Source organism: Salvelinus fontinalis, chromosome 12 (genome assembly GCF_029448725.1).
Source record: "Salvelinus fontinalis isolate EN_2023a chromosome 12, ASM2944872v1, whole genome shotgun sequence".
NCBI lineage: Eukaryota > Metazoa > Chordata > Actinopteri > Salmoniformes > Salmonidae > Salvelinus > Salvelinus fontinalis.
Genome location: NC_074676.1, coordinates 10,452,989 through 10,465,274, shown reverse-complemented (window position 1 = coordinate 10,465,274; position 12,286 = coordinate 10,452,989). Strand labels below are relative to the sequence as shown.

The following is a 12,286-nucleotide window of genomic DNA, read 5'->3' as shown; positions in this document are numbered from 1 at the left end:
GGCAGAAGAACATTTATAAATAAACAGTGCTCTTTCTCTCCCTGTTGGTTGATCTTATACAGTGCAGCTGGGAGGTAGCTCATCTCTCGAACCCTGGAGCTGGGAGGCAGCTCATCTCTTGAACCCTGGAGCTGGGTACTTACTGTCAAAGTCAATGACTATCTCATTGAGAGCAATATGAAACAATGGCTTTTACAATAACATACAAGCGCTGTATGATTGAGCTAGGTCATTTCAGACAAGTGGCTAAGCTGCAAGGTCCTTCTTCCTCTCTCAATTTCCTTTTCACGGTCTCCACCTAGTGGGTTCATATTGTGCCTACCGTCAAGGCAGACATTGAAAGTACAGTACATATGCTCTGTCAAAAGAAAGTGTGACATGAGCAAAAAGACATTCAGAATTATTTCTCACATGTACTTTTATTGTAAAGGTGATTTATTCCAAAATATGGTGTGATGTGGTGTAGAGGCAAAAAAAGAAAGAGAGGACAGAAAAAGAGAGTGAGAACATCTAAATATGAGTTTGGCAAGTCTTGGCTGACATTTTTATCAAAATACACAACAAAAAGAACACAATATCTAATGATGCGCACAATCGCTGCCCTCTCAATGAGGCATCTCTATGTTTAAGCCTCTACATGTTTTACAATGGAATAAAAAGTCACAACAGATTCTTGTCTTGAAAAGAATAATCTATTTGAGGCATACAAAAACCTGGAATGATTGTTCACCTGTGCTTTGTTTTAGAATATAATTGTCAAATTAACAAACTAACCACAGGATACAATATTTTTTATAAATTACTTGGTTGGTATTTTCATTTAATAACGTTTCATTACAATCAACACTTATTTTCGAAAAAAGTCTTACTGTGTATACATAGGTACTTTGTACAAACTGTATGGTGTATTGTGGTTCAACCAACGGGGTTATTATGCCCAAATCAACAGGGCAGTGATGTTTGGAGACCTGCCTTAATGATACAGGAATGCTGGAGTGACCCGGAGAAAAACATTTGGGTCAGGAAAAAAATGCCAAAAGCTAATTCCTTGTGATGCCCTACGCTAGAGGCCTGGACTAATGCAGCTCTAAGATTTGCAACTGCCCTTTTAAACATGGTGATCATCATAATCTGGCCACAGTTTGAAGTCTAGGGCCACAACCAGTGAAGTGAAGTCTTCTGACTGAGAAACGTTAGACATGCAAGAGTGAAAGTGTCATCACTGCTAGCTAGTGAATCCAATACAACGGTAGTATAAAGACAAAAATAACATTGTAAAAAAACGTGTTGTATTGTGTGTGGTTTTGAAGTTGTGGTGTACTGTATAGTGTTGGTTACATAGTAATACATAGGCCTGCTGAGTGATGAGGCTACTAGAAGACTAATGACTGACGCTGGTCTCGTCCTCAGCCCAGTGATCCACTAAATGCTTACAGTAATGGCGTCTCTGGAGAATCTCTTATCTCCATCCAATACACAGGTGGACTGTCTCCACCACACTGACTGCCAACCTTGGCTAAATCAACACTGACTGAGTCTGCTTCTCCTTCCTCCCCCCAACCCTAACAGAGTGCATTGTATAATATCACAGAGAAACACAGATAAACAGCAGCGCCCCCTAGCAGGGATGGACTTTACAGGCGCGGATCTCCTTCCTGTCCTTGCAGCTGGTGACCTGTGCCGGGGTGTTCTTGGCTCTCTTCTTCACCGTCATGAAGCGCTCCTGGATCCCCCCGCCGCAGTGTTTGGTACAGTCTGTCCAACTGGACCAGGGCCTCATCTTGCAACCTGTCGGAACAAGTCAATGACATAAGAGAGGAGGGTTTCAGATGACTTTCTTTAGTTTGCCAAATCCATCCCGTTTAGTAATATCCTAATTGAATATGACATATCAGTTAAAGATGCACTACGCAGAAATCATTCCGCCATTTCCGGGTTGCTAAAATTCGAATAGTTCGCCTAATTTCAGTTTGTGAAAAACAAGCAAATAGTGTACAGCAGGGTTTCCAAAAGTCGGTCCAAAATGGAAAGTAATGTTGCAGATAAAGTCTGAAGACCTGCATCACTATACTGAGATTGTTGACGTTTCAAAAAAATGTGGGTGTTTTTTTTTAGCTTTTGTTCATATTTTATCCAAGCCCTGGCACTGCAGAACGAGCATGAGGAAGGGTATCGCTGGTTGGTGTAAGTTGCTCCAAACCAAGTGAAATCGAAAAAAAAGTGTCTGAACTCTTCTATAACATGCAATTTACATCCACAAAACAGATTTGATTCAAATAAAGTGAACTTCAACGTGAGTGATCACAAGTGAGACCTATCAAATGTGCAATGTTCAAGCCTCCATTGCATGACCAATCATCATCATTTGTAACTGATTGATCTGTCATAAATTGACAGTGTAAGAACAAGGAGTCCCTGTCCAGCCTTCATTTCCCATTATTACTGATTATGCATGGTAAGTGGTGGGGGGGGTAATGCTGCCTAGCAACCCTAGAGGATATACCACGGCGGGGGGGGATTTGTCACTGTCTACAGCTCATTAGCCCCAGGTTAAATAGGCCTGCCCCTGTCTCTGTTGGGAGGCAGCAGTCCAAAGCCCACCCTGACTATTTGGCCTCTACCTGCTTGGATCATCAGGACGGCCATCTGTGAGCTGGACCAGCCACTGTAACACCCTGACAGGGCTGATCAGCATTGAGTGTAGCCGCTCTAACAGCCATCGCTCTGCGCCCGGCTGGCAAGGCAGAGAGGGAGTGAGGAGGGGGCAGAGTTGATTCTCATGCCTTGGGCGGGGCGATTTGAGAGTGGGCTGCATGGGCCCCTTGACTGAGAAATGTCTGTTTACATTCAGAGGTACAACCGATACCTCAGCGGGACTCATGGAGAATTAATGATGAGTGACTGTGAAATCATCGTCAATGACTTGCCCTATAAATGTTTTGCCCTTTATATTTGGGCTATAAAGGATACATCAAGATGGTGTATAAATCATGAATTAAGCATGGCTTGACAGTGACATTAATCAAAATGTGGAACATGGCTGAAACAGTTAATGACAATGATAGAGGTGATGAAGATGGTCTTGATGAAAATGATGAAGACAGTGATGAAGATGATAATAATAAAGGTATATACAGTGGCTTGTGAAAGTATTCACCCTCCTTGGCATTTTTCCTATTTTGTTGCATTACAATCTGGAATTTAAATAGATTTTTGGGGGGTTTGTATCATTTAATTTACACAACATGCGTACCACTTTGAAGATGCAAAATATTTTTTATTGTGAAACAAACAAGAAAAGACAAAAAAACAGAACTTGAGCGAGCACAAATATCTCCCCCCCCCTCCTGAGTCAATACTTTGTAGAGACACCTTTTGCAGCAATTACAGCTGCAAGTCTCTTGGGGTATGTCTCTATAAACTTGGCACATCTGGTCACTGGGATTTTTGCCCATTCTTCAAGGCAAAATGGCTCCAGCTCCTTCAAGTTGGATGGGTTCAGCTGGTGTACAGCAATCTTTAAGTCATACCACAGATTCTCAATAGGATTGAGGTCTCGGCTTTGACTAGGCCATTCCAAGACATTTAAATGTTTTCCCTTAAAACTTCTTACGGCTGAGATCCCGTTAACGGGATCGACTTGACAACAGCCAGTGAAAGTGCAGGGCGCCAAATTCAAACAACAGAAATCTCATAATTAAAATTCCTCAAACATACAAGTATTTTACACCATTTTAAAGATAAACTTTAATCCCACCACAGTGTTAGATTTCAAAAAGGCTTTACGACAAAAGCACACCATCTGATTATGTTAGGTCAGTACCTAGTGACAGAAAAATATTTTTCCAGCCAAAGAGAGGAGTCACAAAAAGCAGAAATAGAGAAAATGAATCACTAACCTTTGATGATCTTCATCAGATGACACTCATAGGACTTCATGTTACACAATACCTGTATGTTTTGTTCGATAAAGTTCATATTTATATCCAAAATTTTTAGTTTACATTGGTGCGTTATGTTCAGTAATGTTTTGCCTCAAACATCTGGTGATTTTGCAGAGAGCCACATCAATTTACAGAAATACTTATAATAAACATTGATAAAAGATACAAGTGTTTTACATGGAACTTTAGATAAACTTCTCCTTAACTTCTAGGGTAGGGGGCAGCATTTTCACATTTGGATGAAAAGCATACCCAAATTCAACTGCCAGGTACTCATCCCCAGGAGATAAGATATGCATATCATTAGTAGATTTGGATAGAAAACACTCTGAAGTTTCTAAAACTGTTTGAATCATGTCTGAGTATAACAGAACTTATTTAGCAGGCGAAACTCCGAGGACAAACCATTCAGATTTTTTTTTTTTTTTTTTAGGTCACTGTCTTTTCAATGAGTTCTCATTGGGAAACCGTAGGAACTGCAAGCGAATTGCTTGCAGTTCCTACGGCTTCCACTAGATGTCAGTCATGAGAAATAAGTTGAGGTTATTCCTTTGTGTAATGAAGAAATACGGCCATCTTGAAGTTGAGGCACTTCAGGTGTCCTGTACATGCGCTTCAATCAAACAGAACGCATGCAACATTTAGTTTTAGTCCTGTATTGAACACAGGTCATCCCGTCTTCAATTTTATTGATTATTAACGTTAAAAAATACCTAAAGTTATATTACAAAAGTAGTTTGACATTTTCTGGCAAAGTTTACAGGTAACCTTTGAGATATTTTGTCGTCATGTTTGAGCAAGCTGGAACCGGTGTTTTTCTGGATCAAACGCGCCAAATAAATTTAGGATATATATCGACGGAATTAATCGAACAAAAGGACCATTTGTGATGTTTATGGGACATATTGGAGTGCCAACAACAGAAGCTCGTCAAAGGTAAGGCGTGAATTATATTTTTATTTCTGCGTTTTGTGTCGCGCCTGCTGGGTTGAAATGTTCTCTCTTTTGTTTACTATAAGTGCTATGCTCAGATAATAGCATCGAATGCTTTCGCTGAAAAGCCTATTTGAATTCCGACATGTTGGCTGGATTCACAACCAGTGTAGCTTTAATTTTGTATCTTTCATGTGTGATTTAATGAAAGTTTGATTTTATAGTAATTTTCATAGTAAATAATTTTAATTTGGCGCTCTGCATTTTCTCAGGCTTTTTGCCAGGTGATACAGTAGCGTCTTGCCTAAACTCAGATTTTTGGATATAAATATGAACTTTACCGAACAAAAAATACATGTATTGTTTAACATGAAGTCCTATGAGTGTCATCTGATGAAGATTATCAAAGGTTAGTGATTCATTTTATTTCTATTTCTGCTTTTTGTTAATGCTCTCTTTAGCTGGAAAAATGGCTGTCTTTTTCTGTGACTTGGCTCATACCTAACATAATCGTTTGGTGTGCTTTCGTCTAAAACCTTTTTGAAAATCGGACACTTTGGCTGGATTTACAACAAGTGTAGCTTTAAAATGGTGTAAAATACTCGTATGCTTGAGGAATTTAAATTATGGGATTTCTGTTGTTTTGAATTTGGCACCCTGCAGTTTCACTGGCTGTTGACGAAGTGGGACGCTACCGTCCCACATAACCTAGAGGTTAATGCAACCGCTGTGTCAGATTTCAAAAAAACTTTACGGAAAAAGCACACCATGCAATAATCTGAGTACCACGCTCAGACACAAAAACAAGCCATACAGGTATCCGGCATGTTGTGGAGTCAACAGAAGTCTGAAATAGCATTATAAATATTCATTTACCTTTGATGATCTTCATCAGAATGCACTCCCAAGAATCCCAGTTCCACAATAAATGTTTGTTTGGTTCGATAAAGTCCATCATTTATGTCCAAAAACCTCCTTTTTGTTTGCACGTTTAGTTCCAAAATCCACATTCATGACGCGCAGGCCAGACGAAAAGTCAAAACATTCCATTACAGTTCGTAGAAACATGTCAAACGATGTATAGAATCAATCTTTAGGATGTTTTTAACATAAATCTTCAATAATGTTTCAACCAGAGAATTCCTTTGTCTGTAGAATGCAATGGAATGCAGCTAACTCACGGGGGCGCACCTGAGTGAGCTCGTGGCACTCTGCCAGACCCCTGACTCAATCAGTTCTTATTCCCTCATCCTTCACAGTAGAAGCATCAAACAAGGTTCTAAAGACTGTTGACATCTAGTGGACACCTTAGGAAGTGCAATATGACCCCATAGACACTGTATATTGGATAGGCAAACCTACAAACCTTAGATTTCCCACTTCCTGGTTGGATTTTTTCTCAGGTTTTTGCCTGCCATATGAATTCTGTTATACTCACAGACATAATTCAAACAGTTTTAGAAACTTCAGAGTGTTTTCTATCCAAATCTACTAATAATATGCATATCTTAGCTTCTGGGCCTGAGTAGCAGGCAGTTTACTCTGGGCACCTTATTCATCCAAGCTACTCAATACTGCCCCCAGCCATAAGAAGTTAAACCACTCGAGTGTTGCTTTAGCAGTATGCTTAGGGTCATTGTCTTGTTGGAAGGCGAACCTCAGTCCCTGTCTCAAATCTCTGGAAGACTGAAACAGGTTTCCCTCAAGAATTTCCCTGTATTTAGCGCCATCCATCATTTCTTCAATTCTGACCAGTATCCTAGTCCCTGCCGATGAAAAACATCCCCACAGCATGATGCTGCCACCACCATGCTTCACTGTGGGGATGGTGCTCTGAGAGGTGTTGGGTTTGCGCCAGACATAGCGTTTTCCTTGATGGCCAAAAATCTCAATTTTAGTCTCATCTGACAAGAGTACCTTTAAGCAATGTTTTTTTTTCTGGACACTCTTCCGTAAAGCCCAGCTCTGTGGAGTGTACGGCTTAAAGTGGTCCTATGGACAGATACTCCAATCTCCGCTGTGGAGCTTTGCAGCTCCTTCAGGGTTATCTTTGCTCTCTTTGTTGCCTCTCTGATTAATGCCCTCCTTGCCTGGTCCGTGAGTTTTGGTGGATGGCCCTCTCTTGGCAGGTTTGTTGTGGTGCCATATTCTTTCCATTTTTTTCTAATAATGTATTCAATGGTGCTCCGTTGGATGTTCAAAGTTTCTGATATTTTTTATAAGCCAACCCTGATCTGTACTTCTCCACAACTTTGTTCCTGACCTGTTTGGAGAGCTCCTTGGTCTTCATGGTGCCGCTTGCTTGGTGGTGCCCCTTGCTTAGTGGTGTTGCAGACTCTGGGGTCTTTCAGAACATATGTATATATACTGAGATCATGTGACAGATCATGTGACACTTAGATTGCGCACAGGTGGACTTTATTTAACTAATTATGTGACATCTGAAGGTAATTGGTTGCACCAGATCTTAGGGGCTTAATAGCAAAGCGGGTGAATACAAATGCACACACCACTTAATTTTTGTGAATTTTTTGAAACAAGTATTTTTTTTCATTTCACTTCACCAATTTGGACTATCTTGTGTATGTCCATTACATGAAATCCAAATAAAAATCAATTTAAATTACAGGTTGTAATGCAACAAAATAGGAAAAACACCAAGGGGGTGAATACTTTTGCAAGGCACTGTATACAGTATATATATGCCATAAAGGTGACAATGATGACTGACCTGGCTGTTCCTCCACTGCTGCATCTCGTTCTTGCTGTTTGCCCCTTCTCTTCTCTTTCCCGCCGCCCACCTCTCCCCCCCGCCGTCTCTTCCTCTCCTCACTGGCCCTGGAGCCCCTTTTGCACTTCCTGATCTTACACTTCTTCCTCTGGACCGTCTCGGGGCAAGGCTCCCCTCCAAACTGGGGCTCCAGCTTCACCATGCGCGTCCTGATGGTGTGGCCTTTACCGCAGGACTTATTACACTCAGACCACTCCGTCCACTCTGATACCATGCAGTCCGTAGCTGGGGAGAGATAGGAAAGGGTTTGGGGGGGGGGGGGGGTATTGAAAGGTTGAGTGAAAAGTTACTTGCTAAAGTCTCTATTCATGCTCATTGGACAACTACTTACTTACCTGACAATGATGAAAACTCCTTAATTTAAGCGACAAACTTAGCTGTGTGTTATTTTTGCAAGTCAACCCTTGCTAAAAGACGCTGAGGGCTTATAATGTCCAGTAGGGGACTGGTATGGTTTTCATTTCAACCAGAGGAACACAAAGAAATGTTTATTGATAAGAACTAAATTGTCATCTTTTCATATGTTATATCAGTCTGCCTGAAAACCAGAAAACTATTTCTCGTTTCAATAATTCTTTCCATAATCCATTTTCACATTTGACTGAATCATTCATGGAATAATACGATTGTGTATTTTTGCGGAACATTTGTTATTACTTTGCAGGGAACAATTGTGTATTTGTTGCAGAACATTTTGTTTTTTACTTTGGAAGGAATCCGATTAGAATATAAATCATGGAGCTCCGCTTTAAATGTCAAAGTACAAGGAGACGGTAGATGTCAAATCCTCCATGACGGAAATCTGCCTGGTGTCTGATTTCCACTATGTCTGTCTCGCAACACCTTTTTTGGCAACACACAGGCTATTGTTATGCAAAACCAACCATAGGAGTCAGCTATAGAACACAGAAAGATCTGGGACAAGGCTATGACGGTGCTAAAAAAAAACATGAATGTAAAATATTACGCACAAAGTTGGGCACTAGTTTCTAGTGGTCACACTGTGTTTTGGCATTGATGGTAGTGGTAAAAAGCATGGCAACATCTGATGGTGATACTTACGACACTCGGGCTGCATACACTGCTCCACCTGTTCCAGCTCCTCAGTACACTCCCCCAAGTCTGGAGACTTGAGCATGCGCTGGCGTGTACGCACTCCCTTCCCGCATGTCACACTGCAGTCGCTCCAGTCGGACCACGGAGACAGCATACACGGAATAGAGTCTGCAGGGATAGATAGACCAAGCATGGGACTGTCAGTCTGCACATAATAATGTCCCCTGCTCTTCAGATCAACTGCTGTTCGGTAGTTTCAACATACAACATTCATTTACGCTACCTTCAACTGCTGTTTTTCATACGTGGGACTTAAAATGATCTTAGTGGGTGAATATACAGAGTGTACAAAACATTAAGCACACCTTCCTAATATTGAGTCTCCCTTCCCCCTTTTGCCCACAGAACAGCCTCAATTCTTCAGGTAATGGACTCTACAAGCGTTCCACAGGGATGCTGGCCCATTTGGACGCCAATGCCAATATCCTTTGGGTGGTGGACCATTCTTAATACACAGAGGGAAACCTTTGAGCGTGAAAAACCCAGCAGCGTTGCAGTTCTTGACACAAACTGGTGCGTCTGGCAACTACTACCATAGCCCGCTTAAAGGCACTTAAATATTTTGTCTTGCCCATTCACCCTCTGAATGGCACACATACACAATCTCTCTATTGTCTCAAGGCTTAAAAATATTTTTTTAACCGGTCTCCACCTCTTCATCTACACTGATTGAAGTGGTTTTAACAAGTGACGTCAATAAGGGATCATACTGTACTGTAGCGTTCACCTGGATTCACCTGGTCAGTGTATGACATGGAAAGAGCAGGTGTCCTTAACGTTTTGTACACTGAGTGTATTCTCATGCATTCTCTCCTCTGAGATATTCTGTCAATTTTAGTGTGTACCTGGCCTGTTGGATCTAGATACATAAAAACTACAGATGCCCCTTGGCAGATGGCTGAACAAGGCTGCCTGTCACAGTGCTTTAAGATGTAGTGTCTCTGGCCTGCAGCCCGGGACCTGGGGGATGAGGCAGGTGTTGAGTGGGTGTGGAGGGGCGTTACTCACGGCACTCGGGCATCATGCATTTCTCCACCTCTGCCACCTCCACTTTGCACATGGAACCATCCGAGGGGGGCATCTTCACCATGCGCTCACGCCGCTTCATGCCCAGCCCACAGGTGGTGCTGCAGGGATCCCACTCACCCCACTCCGTCACCACACAGCTACTGGGGGCTAATGGAAGGGACAGGGACAGATAAACGTTCGTACAATGAGATGGTTCTTTGTTATGGCAGCTTGCGATTACTGTTATTAACATTACTTGAGAAACTTGGTTTCATTAACACACTGACTGAATAAGCCTGTTGGCATATAGCAGCGGGTCAAAGGAAGTATACCTCAAAAGAACAGAAATGCCCGCACACTGAATATGCTCACAATTACCACCTTTATTGACAATGTTTCGATTCACACGGATCTTTATCAGGTCAAACGGAGTGAGTGCTCACATCCCAAAAATATTGACACATTTCACCTCACATGACCATTATGCACATGGCTATACAAAGGGCACTAACCATTCATCACAGAGGTGCATATGGTGATAAAGGATCAGGTTCATACAAATAGGGCCGAGTTAAAACCTAGGCAACAGTTAAAAAGATCATGTTGGAAACTGTTAGAATGCCAGCCCACATGACAATTATGCGCAGTCTTAAGCATAGTTCGAAGATTTTCAACATAGGATTTGTGGTTGTTTTCATGTCCTGTTCTAGATTACTTTGACTATACATCATCACGACATCATATTATAGACTAAACATCATATGGTAGTCTTTAAAGCTACACTCCTACGTTGAAACAAAAACAAATGAACACCCCGCCTCTGTTTTGGTAAAAAGCTGAGGGTGGGCCTGGAGAAATGTAACCACTCTCAAGTTGATAGACAGACACAGTATATATGGACTGACCATCCATTATCTAAAAATTATAGCTTTAAGCATGTTTTTAGGCTGTTCAGTGTTTGTTTACAGTTACGTTGTTTACAAACATTGGAGTAAAACTAGCTTCTATTTTGGGTTCTGATGGGGTATGACAGTTGAGCTAAGCTCATGAGACAAATAAGCAGGGTTGGGGAGTAATGGATTACATGTAATCCATTACATGTAAGGGATTACAAAAACGGTAACTGTAATCTCTTACAACAAAAATATTGTAATCAGATTACAGATACTTTGAAAAACTAGATGATTACTTTGAGGATTACTTTTAAATTCAGAAAGGATGTTTGCGGAAAAAAATACTTTGACACTTCTCTGTTTTCTCAATGACATTCAAATCAGCATTGAAAAAAAAAAGTGCAAGTTCAAGTTTGTTCCACCTGAGCGAGTCTGACCACAAGTCAGAGACCGCTATGATGACACACCAAATGTGTTTGATGGATTGCGGGAAAAGAGCAAGAATAGGCTTTTGTAGGCTACAGTCCAATCTATGTCTTGCAATGGTGGGACTGCTGTCGGCATCCAAAGAGTATCCAACTTCAATAAACGCTTGGAGTTAAGGATGACAGCAGTGGTATAGTCTACGGCGATACGGATATAACTTATTATTGATATATACCAGTGGCGGTCAGTGCCGTTTATGATGAGGGAGGAAATTATTTTTTCATGAGCATGGCCTTATTTCTATTACAGCATGTTGGATGTCTGTCATTCATATTCCATTCACCCAGCTCAATGTAACGTCGATAGGTTTAGGCTACTACATGATACTCAAATTTTCCCTTAACCCATCATGAGGTTGCTACAACCTAGCCTATGAATGAAAGTTTACAATGTAGGAGCACACAGGTCGAGAGAGAAATTTGAGATGACAGTGACACTTTCAATACCGCCTTGCACACTCTTGCCTGAATCTAGTTTATCTAGGGTATAATCAGTCGTCCAACAGTTACAAAAAAGAGTTTCTATTGGACAAATTCAGGTACTTTTATCCCTGCTTTGTTTGCTTTCGCTTAAGAAAAGTTTTTCAACAGAATCGGTGGAATGAATACACCCTTGATCATAGCAGCCACGCTGTATTCATTCTAGAATCTATGCACTCTCACATTTTCCCTTTGTTTGTGGACTTCAATGAACAACACATCAGCTGTATGTGACCAGGACAAAAAACCTTTCCAAGCCAAACCATGTCATAATCACTGCACACAGCCTACATCGTTGTTCCCATATTAGCTAAATTAACATCCTAGTCAACATAGCTAATAGAACTAATGCGTTAGTAAACCAGCTAAAATCAGTAATGTTACAGTGTATAGTCAGTAAGCAGTTACACCGGCGGGCCCCTTTTGGCAATTATTTAATAAAACCAAAAGCTTACCTTGACTTGGAAGAACTTCAGTGTTGTGTTGGATAGTCATAGCCAGCTAGCTAACATAGCATTCCTCTGTTTGAGCCATGCATTTGAGTAACTAAAATAGCCAGCTACATTTGCTAGCTAAAGAAATGACACTTTCTTTTGCTTCTCTGTCATTTATGAAAAAATTTATTTGTTGAAAAAT

The 12,286-nt window shown here is 41.1% G+C and overlaps 1 protein-coding gene across 1 annotated transcript in view; it reads right to left on the bottom strand.

Annotated features, from left to right (window-relative positions):
• Positions 1-400: 400 nt before the first annotated feature.
• LOC129866767 (spondin-1-like) overlaps positions 401-12,286 on the bottom strand; it is a 125,919-nt gene continuing 114,033 nt past the window's right edge. Inside the window, exons 13-16 of the mRNA XM_055939630.1 lie at positions 9,793-9,960; positions 8,731-8,892; positions 7,609-7,893; positions 401-1,788 (exon numbers count right to left, since the gene is read on the bottom strand). Coding sequence (XP_055795605.1) covers positions 1,619-1,788; positions 7,609-7,893; positions 8,731-8,892; positions 9,793-9,960 — 785 coding nt within the window. The 3' untranslated portion in view covers positions 401-1,618. The remainder of the gene's footprint in view (positions 1,789-7,608; positions 7,894-8,730; positions 8,893-9,792; positions 9,961-12,286) is intronic.